This window comes from Drosophila guanche, unplaced genomic scaffold, assembly GCF_900245975.1.
Source record: "Drosophila guanche unplaced genomic scaffold, DGUA_6, whole genome shotgun sequence".
In the NCBI taxonomy this organism is placed as follows: domain Eukaryota; kingdom Metazoa; phylum Arthropoda; class Insecta; order Diptera; family Drosophilidae; genus Drosophila; species Drosophila guanche.
In genome coordinates this window covers 140,739-161,589 of record NW_022995771.1, presented here as the reverse complement: position 1 = coordinate 161,589, position 20,851 = coordinate 140,739, and the positions used below count along the sequence as shown (strand labels likewise).

At 41.9% G+C, this 20,851-nt stretch overlaps 1 protein-coding gene across 3 annotated transcripts in view; it reads right to left on the bottom strand.

Annotated features, from left to right (window-relative positions):
* Positions 1-20,851, bottom strand: part of LOC117591308 (transcription-associated protein 1) — a 74,521-nt gene that overhangs the window by 38,636 nt on the left and 15,034 nt on the right. Inside the window, exons 4-10 of one of the 3 annotated variants that reach the window (XM_034284512.1) lie at positions 19,622-19,788; positions 18,260-18,350; positions 18,057-18,195; positions 16,448-16,820; positions 11,409-11,487; positions 11,199-11,342; positions 10,944-11,147 (exon numbers count right to left, since the gene is read on the bottom strand). In XM_034284512.1, coding sequence (XP_034140403.1) covers positions 10,944-11,147; positions 11,199-11,342; positions 11,409-11,487; positions 16,448-16,820; positions 18,057-18,195; positions 18,260-18,350; positions 19,622-19,788 — 1,197 coding nt within the window. The remainder of the gene's footprint in view (positions 1-10,943; positions 11,148-11,198; positions 11,343-11,408; positions 11,488-16,447; positions 16,821-18,056; positions 18,196-18,259; positions 18,351-19,621; positions 19,789-20,851) is intronic. The other 2 variants (XM_034284514.1, XM_034284513.1) reach the window with 2 other exon arrangements.

The following is a 20,851-nucleotide window of genomic DNA, read 5'->3' as shown; positions in this document are numbered from 1 at the left end:
GCCGCCCTTCCCTAGACCCACACACTGCAGACTCGCGGCAGAGGCAGCGCCCGCGCACAAAAAAAACGAGAGGGGACGTGTGAGACGCTTCTTACGCAACTTTTATACCCGGCACTCAGTACTACATCTGCACCTTAGCGGTGTTTTGTCAAATTTTACATTTTTTCTTCATCTGTCAAATACACAAACACGCTCCGTTAGCTCGCTCCCCTTCCCTAGACCCACACACTGCAGACTCGAGGCAGAGTCAAAGGCAGAGGCACCGTCCGAACACACAAAAAAAAAAAAAACAAATACAAGCTGCGGGACGGGGTGGGTTAAAAGTCGGAAGAGGCATCGGCAGGGGGAGGGCAGAGGCAGGGGACGAGTGAAGCAGAAGCAGAGTGTGAATGAGAGAATGTAAAAAGAACAACAAAAGCTGGGGGACAGGGTGGGTTTAGCCACTGGAAATTAATTTCTTCATTGTGGCTATAATGATTATCCAATCGGATCCCAATTTGGTTATCTGATAGATATGACCATTCCCTACGGAATGGACTTTTTAGTTTTATTTTATCTTCAAAACTGTAGATTTGGGAGGTTTTCGCCCTTTTGCGGGGGTGGAAGGGGGCGTGGCTCATTTTTGAAATACACTGGTTTCAGTGTGAGCATATAGCAGTCTGGATGCAAAATTTGGTGGCTCTAGCTCTTATAGTCTCTGAGAACTAGCCGATAAACAAGTCGGACAGACGGACAAACAGACGTGGCTCTATCGACTCGTCTATTCATGCTGATCAAGTATATATATACTTTATGGGGTCGGAAACGTTTCCTTCTGTGCGTTACATACAACCGTTATTCCCCACAAATACAATATACCCTATTTACTCTTCGAGTACCGGGTATAACAAATATGAACTGCGGGACGGGGTGGGTTAAAAGTCGGAAGAGTCAGTGGCAGGGGGAAGGCAGAGGCAGAGGCCGAGTGAAACAGAAGCAGAGTGTGAATGGGATAATGTAAAAAGAACAACAAAAGCTGCGGGACAGGGTGGGTTTAGCCTCTGCAAATTTATTTCTTCATTGTGGCTATAATAATGATCCAATCGGATCCCAATTTGGTTATCTGATAGATATGGCCATTCCCTACGGAATGGCGTTTTTAGTTTTATTTTATCTTCAAAACTGTCGATTTGGGAGATTTTCGCCCTTTCCGCCATGGGCGGAAGGTGGCGGGGCTAATTTTTGAAATACACTGGTTTCAGTGTGAGCATACAGCAGTCTGGAGCCAAAATATGGTGGCTCTAGCTCTTATAGTCTCTGAGAACTAGCCGACAAACAAGACGGACAGACAGACGTGGCTCTATCGAGTCGTCTATTGATGCTTATCAAGAATATAAATACTTTATGGGGTAGGAAACGTTTGCTTCTGTGCGTTACATCCAACCGTTATTCGCAAAAATACAATATACCCTATTTACTCTTCGAGTATCCGATGATACTATTGGGCTTTGAGGTGGCTCAGAGGGGGCCTAGCTGAGGCCACCGGACGGGTCGCAGGTTGCGGATAGCGAACGGCCTACCACAGTGGGTAGGTCAGCTGCGAATAAGCGGGCATCTTAAAGAGCATCAACTAAGTTGGCTCTGAGGGAGAGTACCGAAATAAGCAGTCCGGGACAGCCAGCGGGTGTTCGCGACGCAGCAACACTGACGATGCGCTTGTGGTGCCGCCTGTCATTAAGTAGCTCGCACAATCCCATCCCTACACAACACCTACCCACATCCCAGCCCCAACACTCACCTCACACCGGGCCGGACTAAGGTGTCACTCGACCCGTGCCAAGAGTCAGCCGGGCTGGGGGACCGGTATAAAAACTAGCCCAGTCGTGAACGGAGAGCTCAGGGACTTGGCAGCCCCCTGTTCAAATTATGCCTTACCCGGGTAGCAGAGCTCTGCCGGGGTGGACCGTTCCCCTTCTCTGCAGCTCGTGGAAATTGTTATGGATAAACTACTAAATATTGACAACAACAAAAACAAAAACGAGAGAGGCACTCCCCAAATGCCTGCAGGGAGAAATCCCAAGCGGGAGAAGGCAACGGCCCAAAGGCCTGGCCCGATCCGCTCAGACGCAGGAAAGACCTGCACGGTGAAGGACGCGGGTATGAATCCGGTGGGTTACATCCTAAACCTGGGATGGGTGAAAAGCCAACACCCAAAACTGATACCATGGTAGGGCAGCTAAGCAATATTGCGGCTGCTCAACCTTCCGGTGAAGCGGCAGGTGATGGCTTACCATCAACCAGCGCCCAAACCAAAAAATATAGCTATGCCGAAAAGAGGAGTGCTGGGCACATACTCCGTCGGCAGAACGCCAGCCAGGAAGTCAGTCCAAAAGCACACTAGCTGAAGAAAGTGGAATGGGCCTCGGTGGTGTTGCCCAACTTCAGTGTGGAGCCACAGAAGGTGGCCGCACAACCGAAGAGGCAGCGCTCTCAAGAGACGACCGGACCTGCTACGAAGCGATCCAGGGTTCTACCAAATGTATCCTTCGCGCAGATTGCCAAGGAGAGGACGCGCGGAGGGGAAAATACCCAGAAGCCAATGGAAGTGGGTGGAAGCGGCACTGGCCGACCGCTGCTTCGAGCTTCTCGACAAGGATCCCGGGCCACCCCCGGTCTGCAAAGACATGGGATGGTTCCAGGGGAGCATCAAAGTGTTAGCCTGCGAGGATGAGCGCTCCGTAAAGCTATACAAAGCTGCGGTGGCGCAAATCGGTGAGGTCTACGCCGGGGCGAAGCTCGTCGCTGTGGACTGGAGCGAGGTGCCCAGTAGACCAAGGGCCCGTATATGGGTACAGGCCACCTTCAAGGAGCCCGAGCGGATCCTCACGATGTTGCACAGATGCAACCCCACACTGCCAACCTCAGATTGGAAGGTGGTTAAAGTGGAGGCATCAAAGGGCCCCACAAATCAGGCGGTGGTTATCCTGAACAAGGAATCGCTAGCCCCGATCGAGGCAGCAAGGGGAGAGCTTAACTTCGGGTTCAGCTCGGTGACCATGAAGGTCTATAAGTCGGATGCAGCGGCCGAGGCGCGTTCTGTCAACAACCCAGTTGAGCAGGACGTTGTCTCGGAGATCGAGGCACCCGAAGTAGACCCGGAGCCGGCCCTGGAGAGCTACTCCTCGGAGACGGAGCTGATGCTCGATTTTGAGGCGCTGTGTCGGGACGAGATCCTCGACGACTCGGACGCCGATATAACTGTGGTGGAGATTGACTCTAATGAAGTCTCTGAGGCTTCTGCAGATTAATCTCCACCACTGTAAAGCAGCATCCGCTGCCCTGATACTCCGCTTAGTCGCGAGCGGAGGGGACATAGTCTTAATCCAAGAGCCCTGGGTGGTAGGAGGCAGGGTCTGTGGATTAGCGACGAAGGACTACAAGCTGATTGTAGCCCAAACTGAAGGTAAAATTAGAACCTGCATATTAGCAAGAAACCACTTAAATATTTTTCTGCTCCATAATTTTAGCAATGGCGACAACACGGCGGCTAGCCTAGAGCTACAAGGGACACGCCTGAACCTGGTGTCGTCCTACATGGCTCATGAAGAAAGCGATCCTCCCAGTGACCTCGTTCGCAAGATTGCCAGCGACAGCGAGAAGTCGAATACAAGCCTACTAATAGGCTGCGATGCCAACGCTCATCACACCCAATGGGGGAGCTCGGTTACAAATGTAAGGGGTGAGTCACTTTTCAGCTTCATCCTAAACTCCAACCTAATTTTTGGTAATCGGGGTAATGACCCCACTTTTATCATAAAAAACCGTCAAGAGGTTATTGACCTCACTCTATTGTCTCACAAACTGTCAGACATAATGAAAAGTTGGAGAGATTGGAGATTGTCTTGTGGACAATTTCACGGAAGCTTGCAACAAGGCCTTCATGGCAGCTTGCCCCTCAACCAAACCAAGAGGGAAAATGAAACCCCCCTGGTGGTCTAAGCATATAGATACCCTCCGAAAAGACTGCAGGACTCTTTTTAACACATCCAAAAGCAGCAGCGAGGTAGCGCACTGGGAAAATTACAAAAGTAAGCTAACCCTATACAAAAAAGAAACAAGGAGAGCAAAAAGGGCCTCTTGGCAAAAATGTTGCTCCGAAATTGAGGACAAGTCAGAAGCCGCAAGGCTACGCAAGATCCTGTCAAAAACATCCCCCTTGGTGGGATATCTCAAGAGAACTGATGGTACGTGGGCAAACTCTAGTGAGGACCCCTACACATTCTACTCGATACTCATTTTCCTGGGTGTACGACCATCAAGCCGGCAGACACCCCAAGTGAAGGCCCGGAAACCTCGATGGGGCACATCCTCACAAAACGGAATATTAACTGGGCAGTAAACAGCTTTAAATCCTACAAATCACCTGGCCCGGACCAAGTCATTCCGGCTCAGCTACAAAAAGCCGGGGACATGGCCATCAACTGGCTGCAAAGTATCTTCAGGAAGATACTGACAGTGGGAAAAATCCCCCGCGTTTGGCTAAGGGCTAAAATAGTCTTTATCCTTAAAGCAGGGAAACCCTCACACACAACCCCAAAAGACTTCAGACCAATAAGTCTATCGTCCTTCCTTCTCAAAACCTTTGAAAGACTAGTAGGGCTGCAGCTGAGGACAACCATTAATCCTCAGTGGCTGTCAGGCGCCCAACATGCCTACCGAAAAGGGAAATCCACGGAAACGGCACTTCATGAAGTAATATCGGCTATAGATAAATCTCTACACGTCAAAGAATACTCCTTAATCGCTTTCCTAGACATTGAGGGAGCTTTTAACAATGTCATACCGGAAGCCATCACAGAGGCCCTGACTGACCTGGGAGTGGATTGTCACTTGGGGATGCTCATAGATCAATTGCTCACATGCAGGACAGTGACATCATCAATGGGATCGTCCACTCAGTCAAGGTATGCCAACAGAGGCACCCCGCAAGGCGGTGTCCTGTCTCCCCTACTATGGAACATAGCAGTCAATAAGATTCTGTGTGACCTGGAAGGGGAGGGCTGTAAGGTGGTAGCATACGCGGACGACGTTGCCATTATCTTCTCGGGAAAATTCCCTCAAACACTCTGCGAATTAATGACCGCGAAGCTCGCGCGACTGTCAGAACGGACAAAGTCGCGTGGACTGGAAATTAATCCCTCTAAAACGGAACTTGTGTTGTTTACAACCAAATACAAAATCCCGTCCCTCAACCCCCCAATACTAAACGGATGCAGGCTCTCCTTCAGCGACAGTGCCAGTTACTTAGGGTTGGTAATTGATAAAAAGCTCAGCTGGAACCTGAGCATCAAAGACAGAGTGAAGAAAGAAGAGTGAAGCCACTATAGCCCTCTACACTTGCAAGAAGGCCATTGGGCTAAAATGGGGCATGAACCCAAGAATAGTCCAATGGATCTACCTAGCAATAGTAAGACCAATACTGCTCTACGGAGTCGCAGTGTGGTGGACTGCCCTATAGAAGGGGACCATCACTAAACAACTAGGCAAGGCGCAGCGTACTGCAGCCCTAAGCATCAGTGGAGCTCTGAGCACAACACCAACGGATGCGCTAAATGCTATACTATGCCTGCAGAGCCTTGACCTTGCCGGTAAGGAGCAGGCAGAAATGGCAGCAATCCGTCTTAGAGACTCTGGCCAATGGGTGTCACATCACACCGGTCATGCGTCCATCCTAAATGGAAACAAAATCGTCCCCATAAAAACGGAGTACTGCGTTCCGAGGGAGTATACAGATACCCCCTTTGAAACAATAATCCCTCACAGAAACAACTGGCTTGAGGGACCACCTGGTCCAAAGGGAGCCATTCGAATCTTTACTGATGGCTCAAAGCTGGACAACAAGGTCGGAGGAGGAATCTACTCCGAACAGCTGAACATAAGTAACTCCTTCAGGCTCCCGGATCACTGCAGTGTCTTCCAAGCAGAGGTCATAGCGATCAAGGAAGCTTTGAGCTGTCTTCAGGAACTAACCCCTGCGGCAACTCACATAAATATCTATAGTGATAGCCAAGCTGCAATCAAATCACTGAATGCGATAACAACAAGCTCGTCTACCGTGGCAAACTGTCGCAAATCTCTTCATGAGATGGCTTATCAGTTCGTCATCAGCCTAATATGGGTACCGGGCCACCAGGACATTGAAGGCAACTGTATAGCAGACGAGCTGGCCAGAGCTGGAACAACAATCCCCCTTCTCAATGATAAGGAGGATATTCGTATGCCAATGGCCACCTGCAAGCTCAAAATAAAAGAACATTTTAAACAACTAATAAATGACAGATTGCAAACTGTGCCACTATGTCGCATAACTCGGCAAACAGGGCCTAACATTAATAGGAAGCGCACCGATGAGCTCTGCAAACTCAGTAGGAGTAGGTGCAGCTCAGTCATACGCTCCCTTACGGGACACTGGCTAATAGGCACACATGCAAACAGGCTGGGCGCCCCATATAACGATTTCTGTCGAAGCTGTCGAGATGAGGACGAGGAGGAGACTGTGGAACACCTGTTCTGCTCCTGCCCGGCTCTCAGTAGAAGGAGACTCCAATACTTGGGCGCTCCTTTTCTAAATGACATTTCGGACATGTCTACAATTAGTCCCAGACGGATTGCAGGCTTCATAAGGGCATCCGTATGGGATAATGGATAAAATAGTACACACACAGATGAATATTATTGTATGTCAACAACTGACAGTTCAAGCAATGCTAATTTCGTCAAAAACTCTAAAGTCGTCATTAAAAATTACAACCTATTCGCAGACCCTCCTCCCGCCCAACCGACCGAGGGGCGCTGCCGCATGACGCGAGGCGCGATTAACCGAACCGTGCTGAGCTGGATAAGTGATTTGCAAAGATTCTGCAAGTGCGGAGTTAAAAGTTTCTCTAACATTTTAGGAATAGCGGATAACTTAGATATACCTCTATAGTTTTTAGCGTCAGACTTCCTACCATTCTTATGGAGAGGAATTATAAAGGATTCCTTCCAGATGGGGGGAAAGTTAGAGAAATGGATGGATAGAGTGAATAGTTTAAGCAAAGGTCCGCACAGAGACTCGGCACAGTACCTGAGTACACAGCCGGGAACTCCGTTAGGGCCCGGTGAAAATAACGGCTTAACTAATTGAAGTTCATGAAGTAAGGAGCATTAAGGATCATTAAACAAAGGGCAGAAAATGCCATTCGACCTTGGTAAACTATATGGATACATATGACCTGGGTAGCTTTCCTGGGAATAGGTTTCTTGGATCTCTGCCATGACTCTGGAGTGTGTGGCTCTAGGGTAGGGTGGCGAGCTAAAGGAAAGTGTTGGCGTGAGTAGTGTTGTTGATGTCGATGACAGATGAAGAAAAAATTTAAAATTTGACAAATAACCGCTAACGTGCAGATGTAGTACTGAGTGCCGGGTATAAAAGTTGTGACGCGTAAGAAGCGTCTCACACGTCCCTTCTCGTTTTAGGTAGAGTCTTTTTTATACCCAGTGCATGAAGAGCAAAGAGAGTATATTGTATTTGTTTTCGAAGCAATGTGCGTAAGGCACAGAAGGAAATGTTTCCGATCCTACAAAGAATAGTCAAATCGTTCGTTCTATGTCGTAGTGACAAGACGTTTTTTTGTTTTGCGCTCCGTACTTCTTTTCTATTTTGCATAATCGACCGGTGTTTATTTCAAAATAACTCTAAAATGGTTTACTGAATGCCTTACAACTTTAACGTGTCCTAACACGCGAGTGTTATTTGTGTAAAAATAAAAATTTTTACCCGGTACTCGAAGAGTAAATAGGGTATATTGTATTTGGACACAAATTGAATGTATGTAACACACAGAAGGAAAGGTTTCCGACCCCACAAAGTATATATATTCTTGATCAGCCTCAAAAGCCGAGTCGATTGAGCCATATCTGTCTGTCCGTCCGTCTGTACGTCTGTCCGTCCGTCGTGTTGAGCGCCTGGATCTCAGAGACCATACAAGCTAGAGCCACAAAATTTTGCATCCAGACTTCTGTATGCTCACACTGTTTACACACACACACACAAGATTAAACGAGAAGGGACCTGTGAGACGCTTCTTACGCGTCACAACTTTTATACCCGTCACTCAGTACTACACTTGTACTCAAGCGGTTATTGGTCAAATTTTAAATTTTTTTCTTCATCTGTCATCTACATTTACAACGCTTCTCACGCCAACACGCTCCTTTAGCTCGCCCCCTTCCCTAGAGCCAAACACTGCAGAGTCATGGCAGAGGCAGAGACGAGGCAGAGGCAGGTGCCGCACACTGCAGGAAGCAGAGTGTAAATGAGAGAATGTGCAAAAGTAACAACAAAAGCTGCGGGACAGGGTGTGTTTAGCCACTGAAAATTTATTTATTTATTGTGGCTATAATAATGTTCCAATCGGTCCAATTCGGTGATCTTATAGATATGGTAATTTCCTATGGAATGGCGTTTTTAGTTTTCTTTTATCTTCAAAATTTTAGGTTTGGGAGGATTTCGCCCTTTTGAGGGGGCGGGTCTCATTTTTGAAATACACTTGTAACAGTGTGAGCATACGGAAGTCTGGATGCAAAACTTCGTGGCTCTAGCTTTTATAGTCTCTGAGATCCAGGCGCTCTTAAGGACGGACGTTCGGACAGACAGACATGGCTCAATCAACTCGGCTATTGATGCTGATCAAGAATATATATACTTTATGGATTCCGAAACGTTTCCTTCTGTGCGTTACATACAACCGTTATTCCTCACAAATACAATATAACCTATTTACTCTTCGAGTACCGGGTGTAAATATCTAAAATTTGACAATTAACCGATAAGGTGCAGATTTAGTACTGAGTGCCGGGTATAAAAGTTGTGACGCGTAAGAAGCGTCCCTTCTCGTTTTTTTTGAACTTTAAGGAAAATTGCCCAAAAACGGCGAAAAAAATAATAGCACCATTAGCCCCTTTTTAAGTGAATCTCCATAATTTCGCGGAATTGATCATATCATAAAAGCTAATATTAAACATTACAATAAGACGTGGGAAGCTGTGAAATGTCTGAAAAGCGCGACCTTTTGCAAAAAGTTGATAGCCGTAAAAATCTTGTTCAATTGGTAGGAAACTTCATTAAAATAATTGAAAACGTCTTAAACTATGAAGAACACTTTGAAACACGTGGACGAAAACGATATGTGACCCCTTTTCAGGTCAATAGTCTGATGCAAGAGAGCAAGAAGATTCTCTTCAAGCCTTCTACCGAGCTTAAATAAGATCCTAAAATAAAAGCGATGGGTTAGACAGTTCGGACATTTGTTAGCCAGCATATTCTAAAAGCCTGCAGCCCAAGAAAGCTACCATTTATAAACGCCAGACATATTACTAAGCACATGAAGTTTGAAAATGAGCATGCCAATTGCACATCCCAATAATGAAGGAAAATGCTAATGCCAGATGAGTAAAAAGTGTTTTATTTACTGAAAAGGGATATCGATCCTACTTAAGTCGTCCAAGGAACACCAGTACACCAAAGAAACCCGTTAAGAATAAAAGGTTTAATGTAATGGTATAGGCCTGCTTCTCTTACTATGGTTCAATATATTGAATAAAAACCAGCAAGGATCAGCACGTATGCATGGATATCATGAAGACGGTAATGCTACCGTTTGCAGAATATGCAATGCCACTAGTATGGGTCTTTCAACCGATAAATACCCCAAGTATGAAAGCAAAGGAGTGGTTCGGGGCCAAACACTGAACGTTTTAAAGTGGCCGCACAGTCGCCTGACGTGAAATCCATCGATAATTTGTGTTCCGTCATCCAAAAGGCAGTTGCTGCTTCCAAACCAACCACTGTGGGATCACTTTGATCAAAAATTTAAGAGTCCTGCACTAAAACTCCCCAAAAGCTATGCCTGGACTAAGAAATTCGCTACTTGTTGGTCATTTTATAAATTTTAAATCCATTTTGCGAAAGTGGTGCTATTATTTTGATCGCCTAATTTTACCAGTTTCACTAGTTTTTAAAATAACTTAAAAGCCGTACAAAAGATACGTTTTTGTTGTTCCCAGATTTGATGTAAGAGTCTTCCCTTTCTAAAAATGTGCTTCAAGTTTCCTTAAAGTTAAAACTGTGAGTTGGGCAACTATTTGAAAATTTATTGTGTCGGTGGTGCTATTATTTTTTTCACAGCTGTAAATGTGTATCACAATCAGGATACGTACATATGTACCTGTAGGGAAGGACCATATCTATCAGATCACCGAATTGGTATCAGATTGGATCATTATTATAGCCAGAATGAAAAAATTAATTTTCAGTGGCAAAACCCACCCCGTCCCGAAGCTTTTTTTTTGCACATTCTCTTTTGCAGTGTACGGTACTAGGGGAGGGGGGGGCGAGCTAAAGGAGCGTGCGTGATAAGTGATATAGATGAAAGATGTAGAAAAAATGTAAAATTAAAAACAAAAACCGTTAAGGTACAGATGCTCTACTGAGCACCGGGTATAAAAGTTGTGACGCGTTAGAAGCGTCTCACACGTCCCTTCTTGTATTAGTGTGATTTCACAGGAGACAACATTTGGTGGCTCTAGCTCTTATAGTCTCTGAAAACTAGCCGACAAACAAGACGGACAGACGAACGGACAGACAGACATGGCAATTGATGCTGATCAAGAATATAAATACTTTATGGTGTCGGAAACTTTTCCTTCTGTTCTTTACATATGTACATCCACTTTTGTGCACAAATACAATATACCCTATTTACTCTTCAAGTACCGTGGATAAAAACTACCCATAAACTTTATGGTTTTGGTTTTGCGTAAGTAAAAATGAGGTTGTTTTGGAAGAATGCTATTTCGATCCCATTAAATAGGGAATAGCCATATGCTGACTAAATGGTCAAATGAAAAACTTTTGTACTTACAATGCCACTGAAATGCTCCAAAACTTCTTTTTCTTCTTTACTTCTGGATATTAATCCTGAGGTTCGCTGTTGGTTTGGATTAACGTTAATTGTATAAATATCTAAAGCCTCCATTGCATAATGAACTAAGTCAATATATACACATAAAATCTCTGGATTAAAAAGCTTTTCTTGCGTAACAAGACTTGTCTCACATATCTGAAACTGTACAAGTTATTAGAGAAAGTAAAATTTAAAAAAAGATTTGAAACATACTTTTGAATTGAAAAAGCCCCATGTAATTGTTTTAACTCCACCGACGAGCGTTTTGACTAAGCTTCGGAACTCAGCAACATTTACTGAACACACCCATTGAGCCCCAGATGCCGATGCCTTAGCTTGTTCACTTGACAGCTGATCCTTGTAAGAAAAAAAATATATATGTTTTATATTATTTAAGTATAAATTATTGTTTAGAGTACATACATCTTTTAGTTCTGGCAAATTAATTAATGTTGAGTTTCCTTGAAAATTATTTGGTGCCCCAGAGGTAGACTGTCCTTTGCTGAAAATCAAATACATGTATATTTTAAGTAATATTGATGATTTTAAAAATATATTTTGCATCAGCTACTTAAACTTTTAGACGACCTGTCAGTAAACCAAATCAATATGATCTCTTTAAAGGCTAACGGTAGTCTTTTGTTTTTGTCTTACTGATATCTTCAAAGCATATGAGCTCACAAAATCACATTCGAATATCATTGAGCGAAGTAATTTAATAGAGACTGCAATTGCGTCAGAGAAAGGTGAGTCAACTTCGAATGTATTTTTTCATTCTGGCTATAAACATTACAAAATTGACGTTAATTTTGGGATTCACTACGAAAAGATGGAAAACAACCCATAAGTGGTTTTGGAAATATGGTTTTATACACTTTATATTAAGTATTGATAAAACTGAATACACATACATATGTACATACCTAATAAAATGTACCAACAAAAATAATTGTGCGTCACATTATTTACTTTTTATTCTACCTGAAAGATGTTACACTGCACCACTAACACTACTAAATAACACTACTCGACAAAATCCATATTTTTTCCGCTTCGAACTAAGCCGAATTTTTCTGATAGACTGAGGGCTTTACATTTGTTTAAAGAATTATTTTGTTGCTTCTTAATATTTCCCAAACGGTAAGCTACAACCACAAAGTGTTTGGGTACACTTCATAGATGCATTCATTAGCTTTAAATAATGTTTAAATTCATTACAGGCAGATGTAAGATACTTCAGTTTTGTGAAAAAAGAAGCACTACCTCTAAAAACAGGGTTAAAAACATGAATACCAGATATTAAAAATTATTTAAAAAATGTTCTGCCATCGAGTACAGGGCATAGCGAGAAGGGACGTGGGAGACGCTTCTTACCCGTCACAACATTTATACCCGGCACTCAGTACTACATCTGCACCTTAGCGGTGTTTTGTCAAATTTTAAATTTTTTCTTCATCTGTCATCTACATCTACAACATCTACGGGCAATTGCCGTTTTTGCCCCTTTTCGGAAAATTTTGAATTTTGCAGATGCCTATGAGTTTACTTGTGCAGTACTGCAAAAACACTCGCGAAGCAGACGCAATAAGATGTTGTACTTTAAAAAGTATTGACGAAAACTGACTAACTAAAGATGAAACTATTAAAATTTAAACGAAAATAATCCCATTTATTGTTTAGGTAAACAAGTACTGAGCGATATGCAATCGCACGTTGGAGCGATTCCAATCAAATTATTTTTAACCAAACAATCATTCATTCAATCAGTCAACCAAATACACTTTTTTTAAGTTTAATTTTTTTATTTTTATATGTTTTAAAAGATCTTTTACCTTAATTAATCTTTTGAATAAATTTTTTTATAATAAATGTGACTTAAATGGGATCCAGTTCGTATGGGGGCGAGAGGTAGGTATGCGGGTTCCAAAAGACTAATTTTTTTTCCCAATTCTACTTTAGTTTAACGAACATCCTTGCCAATTTGTAGAGCTCTAGCTCTATTTTTTTGACTAATGCCAAAAAAACGGGGTTTTTACCCATAGTGCAATGGGGAGGGAGGGTCTTGACCCATCGCACTTGTCAATACTTTCTGATGAGTATAATATTCAATATCTGGGTCGTATTGGAATGTGAGACGAATTGAGACTCACGCAAATTTTCTTGTTCGATTCGATTTTTGTGCTTTAGTATTTCGTATCAATTTTGCATGATTTGTTCGATGTACTCAGATGTCACAAAACATTCTGATAAATAAAGCAAATCCCTACTTAATCCATAAACAGACACATTAAAATCACGACCATATAAGTTAATTGTGTGGTGACCTACTTAATAAACAACAAAAATCTAAATGTTTTACTCCGTACATTCCTTTTAATGATCTGTGCGATGAGCAGACTTTAAATGTTTAGGGTGGTGCCTCAATTTCAGGAAGTTGTACTTTTCTTTGTTTCATCTAACTCAATTTAGAGTTTGGTTGGCGTAGTTGGTAATTTTGTTTGACTGTCAATTTTGAGCAGTCGCTATTGTCCCCTTTCCAATTGACTATGTTGATTTCGTTCATTTCGCACCTCTTGTAATAGATTTTCAAGCAAAGACGATATGCACATTATTTTCTAGAATCGTCTGCCCTTTCTGTTCGAAGGTGCAACAACGCTTTTGCATCCTGAATGTTCCCACAAAAAAATTTGAATAAAATTACAATTAAAATAACAAAAAACGAGAAGGGACGTGTGAGACGCGTCACAACTTTTATACCCGGCACTCAGTATTACATCTGGACCTTATCGGTGTTCTGTCAAATTTTAAATTTTTTCTTCATCTGTCATCTACATCTACAACACTTCTCCCACCAACACGCTCCTTTAGCTCGCTCCCCTTCCCTAGACCCACACACTGCAGACCCGCGGCAGAGGCAGTGGCCGCATACAGCAGAAGCAGAGTGTGAATGAGAGAATGTGAAACAAACAAATATAGGCTGCGGGACGGGGTGGGTTTCGCCACTGGAAATTAATTTCTTCATTGTGGATATAATAATGATCCAATCGGATCCCAATTTGGTGATCTGATAGATATGGTTTTAGTTTTCTTTTAACTACAAAATTGTAGGTTCTGTGGGAGGTTATCGCACTTTTGCGGGGGCGGAAGAGAGCGTGGCTCATTTTTGAAATACACTTGTAACAGTATGAGCATACAAAAGTCTGTATGCAAAATTTGGTGTCTCTAGCTCTTATAGTCTCTGAGTACTAGGCGCTCATCAGGACGGACGGACAGATAGACATGGCTCAATCGACTCGGCTATTTATGCTCATCAAGAATATATATACTTTATGGGGTCGGAAACGTCTCCGTCTGTGTATTACATACATCCACTTTGTGCACAAATACAAAATACCCTATTTATTCTTCGAGTACCGGGTATAATTACAACCTGGCACACCTTAATCTGCAACAAAAATTGTATAAGAATCGGTCGATCCGTAAAGCCACCTTTATCAAAAACACTGGAACCGCGATTAAAAGGTGAAAATTGGTTATAAGCAGAGGAAAAATAGTTTACATCCGATCCGCGTACCTCCTTAATATAACACAGAAATGTCATTAGTTCTGTCACAAACACCGTGAGAGGAGACTTCTTTATATGTAGAATATAGATTATATGTATTATAAAATTATATGTTATATGTTTTATTATTGTCTTTGATATGCAATGACTGCACAATCAAGTGGCCCATGTGACACCAAGCCAAAGCCTGTTACGCGCGGAACCCAGCTGAACGCAGCCCTCCTCCCACCCAACAGACCGAGGGGCGCTACCGCACGACGCGCTGAGCGTGAAACCGAACCGGTTGAGAACATGTTGGAAATATAGATGTTAGACTAATATTCGAGGAAAGTTAGAGCTAAACGGGACTAAAGGAGCAAAACAAGCAAAATTACCAAGATCAAAACAAAAACGAGAAGGAACGTGTGAGACGCTTCTTACGCGTCACAACTTTTATACCCTGCACTCAGTACTACTGCTGCACCTTAGCGGTGTTTTGTCAAATTTAACATTTTTTCTTCATGTGTCATCTACATCTACAACACTACTCACACCAACACGCTCCTTTAGCTCGGCACCCTCCCCTAGAGGCACACACTGCAGAGTCACGGCAGAGACGCTGCAGAGGCAGAGACGTGTCACACTGCGCGAAGCATAGTGTGAATGAGAGAATGTGCAAAAAACAAATATAAGCTGCGGGACTGGGTGGGTTTTAGCCACTGGAAATTAATTTCTTCATTGTGGCTATAATAATGATCCAATCGGATCCCAATTTGGTGATCTGATAGATATGGCCATTCCCTACGAAATTGCTTATAGTCGAAATAGTTTTCTTCAAAATTGTAGGTTTGGGAGGTTTTCGCCCTTTTGCGGAGGCGGAAGGGGGCGGGGCTAACTTTCGAAATAGCCAAATAGTCTGGAGCCAAAATTTGGTGGCTCTAGCTCTTATAGTCTCTGAGAACTAGCTGACAAACAAGACGGACAGACGGACGGACAGACAGACATGGCTCAATCGACTCGGCTATTGATGCTGGTCAAGAATATATATACTTTATGGGGTCGGAAACGTTTCCTTCAATAACAACCGTTATTCCCCACAAATATTTACTCTTCGAGTACCGGGTATAAAAAATATTATCAAAAACCCGTTTCTAAGCCCCATGTCTTTCAGAAAAAGTTAGTCTGGATCAAAGCGGCAAAAACGTGTCGAGCAGTGACAATTATAAATTTTAAATTTGTTCTTATTCTGTTTTGGATAAATGTAGGTGCCAAAAAAGCTTCGCATCTAACAAAACGAGTAGGAACGTTTGCGACGCTTCGTATGCGTCACAACTTTTATACCCGGTACTCAGTCAGTATAAGTGTACCTTAGTGTTTATTTGTACACTCTACAATTACTACAATTCTACATATACATCACTTCTCACTCCAGAAAGAATGTGCAAAAACAAAACAAAGCTGCTGCAAGGGGTGGAAGTAGCCACTGCAAATTAATTTCTTCATTCTGGCTATAATAATGATCCAGGGTAATCCCAATTCGGTGATGTAAAAGATATGGTCATTCTCTTATCTTCAAAATTGTGAATACAGCAAAATTCGCCCTTAGTGGAGGCAGAAGGGGGCAGGGCGAAATTTTCAAAAAAAAAATTAACCGTGTGAGGTAACAGAAGTCTGGATGGTAAACTTGGGTGCCCTATCTCTTATGGTCTCTGAGGACTAGGCGCTCATAAGGAAGGACAGACGGACGGACGGGCAGATGGCTTCCATATGGTTTATGACAGGTATGGCAGGAATATATAAACTTTGTGTGGTCGGAAACAAAACAAATCTAACTTTTTCTGTAGTTATATATGTACATATATTATATATTATTATATATTATTATATATTTTATATATTATATATATTAGTAGCTTACCATTTTTGAACGATTAAGGGCAGCTGGATTTTGGCAATTGTTTCAAATTTTTTCACAAACACCTTCAAAAGTTTTGACAAAATTTGTCGCGATCGCTGAGGTTCCAGTTCACTGTGATGGCGTAAGCAATCAACTAGATTTAATAAAAGTTTACAAGACATAGTTTGTATTCCTACGGCTAGAGTCTCATCATGCACATTTTTTGAGAACAGATTTACTGCTTTTATTAACACATCCAAACTTAGACTCTGACGAACATGATGAGCCAGATCTGCCAACGTAGAATATGCCAAAGGTCGAATTGACTCCAATGTGACTCCCTTGCCTATAAGCAAGTCTTCATCAAATAATTTGTCTATTGATGGAATAAACTCTAAAAATAATTATAAAATTGTGTCATTATTTTTTTTTGGTATACATACGGCTGCGGCGTTTAAAATAGCACCATGAAAATCATTTTTTTCTTTGAGATATTTTTTTTAAACACTGGTTCTAATGAAGGTTTTTAAAACTATTATATCAACTTTGATGCTTAATTCAACTTATCCGAGAAAAATTATATGCTTTGATGGCTTTAGTTGGAAATATTTGGAAAGAAAAGGAATTATTCCGGTATTTGGGCAGAATCACCAAATTTCAAACTTTTTCTTTGATTTCGTATGAGAAACATATTCCTTAACTGTTCCCCATAGATTTTCCATATGGTTTATATCTGGAGACTGAGCAAGAGAAAACATTGCATATAAGTGACTGTTTTAAAACGCCTTAGGGCCATCTATCTGGTCTGTTTTGGGTCATTTCCCTGATGAGAAGACACAACGGCATTTTCTATTGCATATAAGGCAGCATTATTGTTTTATTATATAATAACAAAGCCATGTTGATTCATCATCGATTCCAGAACGGGTACTTTACCACCTCTATAATACGAAAGGCATGCACATACCATGATTCTTGTCTCAGAATGATTATTAGATATGAATATGTGTCAAAGGGTTGTGTTTTTCATTTGGTAGTCGTTTTAGATAAGATCTAAAGTTTTAGCAACAACAACAAAAATTTGGCTTTCCATATCCATATATATTTGTTCCAACTCCAGTGTTTTTTCTACCTTGTATTCACTTTGTCCCATGGTTTGTTTGCAAAAGTGGATTTTTTCTCAGACTTAAGACACTTAATTTATATTCTTTTAAGATCTAGCTTTGCTTATCTTTGGACATTTTTTTTAAATCCATTTTAAGCTCTGTGGCCTCTTGCTCTCAGAAACCAGAATTTTCAACCGAAAAGATATTGCTCCAATTTTTTCACGAGTTTCTTGTTGGTGACATGTTTTAAAGCATTACCCTACTTACTCTTCGATTACCGGGTATAAAAAAACCACTGAAACACAAATTTTATTAATTGCAATGCCAACAAAAACACTGGACACGGTTTAGATTGAGAGAATTGTGTAGTCTAGAAGATCCTGATGGATATGATATGTCTAGAACCTAGATCAATTTAACCAGATATTATGATCAAAAATATAATACACAAATTCTCAATAGGGTCGGAAAAATTCCCTTTCTCCTGAAGCGCAAAGTTAAATAAATTTAATTTAAAAACTTACTCTGACGTAAGTCTGTAGCAAATATATGCCGGGCGGCAATCAATAGTTCTTTTCTAAGATGTGCTGCTTCTTTGGGACAATTGCCCATCAGGTTGAGCATACCGTTGGTTACAGATAACGAATTAGCAATAACCACTTCCTAAAATTTAAAATAATTAATTTTAATTATCACGTTGAATTACAGAAATAAATCTTTAAATTACCTGAAATATTCGTACAATGTATGCCAAAAATGACAATGTTTTAATTTGTGCTCCCATGAAGTCGACAAAGGTTTCTTTCTGAGTCGAATTTCTGAAATAGAGAATCATTTGCATTAAGTTTCACATAAATAATTTAACTTAAATCCTAATTTATTGTTAGCAAGCTGTACTCTGCCACGTTTCGCTGTGGCATATTGCACAATGGTTGCACAATTTTTTACTACTTGTTGGTACACAAGATTTTTCGTTTCTTCGTTCTAAAGGTCCACCACTTCCACCAACAACTCCGCTTTTGCTTGCTCATTCTCTCCCTCACTGACACACTCGTGAAGTGTGAGCCCTGTGGAGGAGTAGAACGAGCTAAAAGAGCGTGTTAGTGTGAGAAGTAACGTGGATAAAATAAGAGACGCTGCTCAGGCATCCCACAACGATCCTCCTCGTTATACCCGGTACTCGAAGAGTAAATAGGGTATATTGTATTTGTGCACAAAGTGGATGTATGTAACGCACAGAAGGAAACGTTGCCGACCCCATAAAGTATATATATTCTTGATCAGCATCAATAGCCGAGTCGATAGAGCCATGTCTGCCTGTCCGACTGTCGGTCTTTCCGTCTTCTTTGTCTGCTAGTTCTCAGAGACTATAAGAGCTAGAGCCACCAAATTTTGCATCCAGACTGCTGTATGCTCTCACTGAAACCAGTATTTCAAAAATTAGCCTCGCCCCCTTAAAAGGGCGAAACCCTCTTAGAGGTAAAATTTTTAAGATAAAAGAAAATTAAAAAGTCATTCCGTACGGAATGACCATATCTATCAGATCACCACATTAGTTCCGATTGGATCATTTTTATAGCCACAATGAAGAAATTAATTTGCAGTGGCTAAACCCACCCTGACCAGCAGCTTTTGTTGTTCTTTTCACATTCTCTCATTCACACTCTACTTCTGCTTCACTCGGCTTCTGCCGTCCCTCTGCCTCTGCCGACTTTTAACCCACCCCGTCCCGCAGCTTACAATTGTTTTTTTTTGTGTGAGGGCGCTGCCTCTGCCGCGAGTCTGTAGTGTGTGGGTCTAGGGAAGGGCGGCGAGCTAAAAGAGCGTGTTGGTGTAAGAAGTGTTGTAGATGTAGATGAAAGATGAAGAAAAAATTTAAAATTTGACAAAACACCGCTAAGGTGCAGATGTAGTACTGAGTGCTGGGTATAAAAGTTGTGACGCGTAAGAAGCGTCTCACACGTCCCTTCTCGTTTTAATATTTTTTTTGCACATTCTCTCATTCCACATTCTGCATCGTGCAGTGAGAGGCTCAGTGTAATAGATAAACGACAATTGATGGCAATGACGTCATGACGTGTAGACTTACCGTTGTACGACCGTTGGTTGTAAATTTATGGTGGCCAATATTAAAGGTATGAATTCGGAAACCTCTTGATGGACTGCATTTTTATAAATCTGATACATCAAAACAACAATAATTGGAAGCTCTTGTAAAACTTTTAGGGATAATATTCCTCGAGGAAGTAAGTTATACTGAAAAAAAAAACAATTATAATTAAATTTTTAATATTTTAACATATGTAAGTGATGGAAAAACTACGTATAGATAACGGTATAATATAAAAGACGCTATTTAAGGGCGCCACAGAAGTCCATTTTAACCGAATTACAACTGAGTTGAATAACGAGGTGGAACGTTTAAGGCGCTTCGTAAGCGTCAAAAAATTTATACCCAGTACTCAGTACCCTGCAGTACCAGAAAACTTCGAGGAAAATTTCAGAGAGCGCGTAAGTTAGGATTTTTTCTCTGCCGCTGAGGCAGCCGAGCCGAGTACGAAGTCGGTCAACCGAAACTCTTTTTACACCCGGTACTCGAAGAGTAAATAGGGTATATTGTATTTATGGGGAATAACAGTTTTATGTAACGCACAGAAGGAAACGTTTCCGACCCCATAAAGTATATATATTCGTGATCAGCATCAATAGCCGAGTCGAGTGAGCCATGTCTTTCTGTCCGTCCGTCCGTCTGTCAGTCTGTCCGTCTTGTTAGTCGGCTAGTTCTCAGAGACTATAAGAGTTAGAGCCACCAAATTTTGGCTCCAGACTGCTGTATGCTCACACTGAAACCAGTGTATTTAAAAAATTAGCCAGGCAAAAGGGCGAAAACCTCTCAAACCTATAGTTTTGATGATAAAAGAAAACTTAATCTATCTATCAGATCACCAAATTAGGATCCGATTGGATCATTATTATATCCACAATAAAGAAATTAATTTGCAGTGGCTAAGCCCAACCCGTCCCGCAGCTTATATTTGTTTTTTGCACATTCTCTCATTCACACTCTGCTTCACGCAGACACGCCTCTGCCTCTGCAGCGTCTCTGCCCTGACTCTGCAGTGTGTGGCTCTAGGGGATGGTGGCGAGCTAAAAGAGCGTGTTGGCGTGAGTAATGTTGTTGTTTTCGATGAAAGATGAAGAAAAAATTTAAAACTTGACAAATAACTCCCTTTCGTTTTTTTTTTTTCATTTCCTTGCGGTGCGTAACATAATTTGGGTTTGCCGTCGGCATCGACGACGTAATAACAATTGTCGCTGT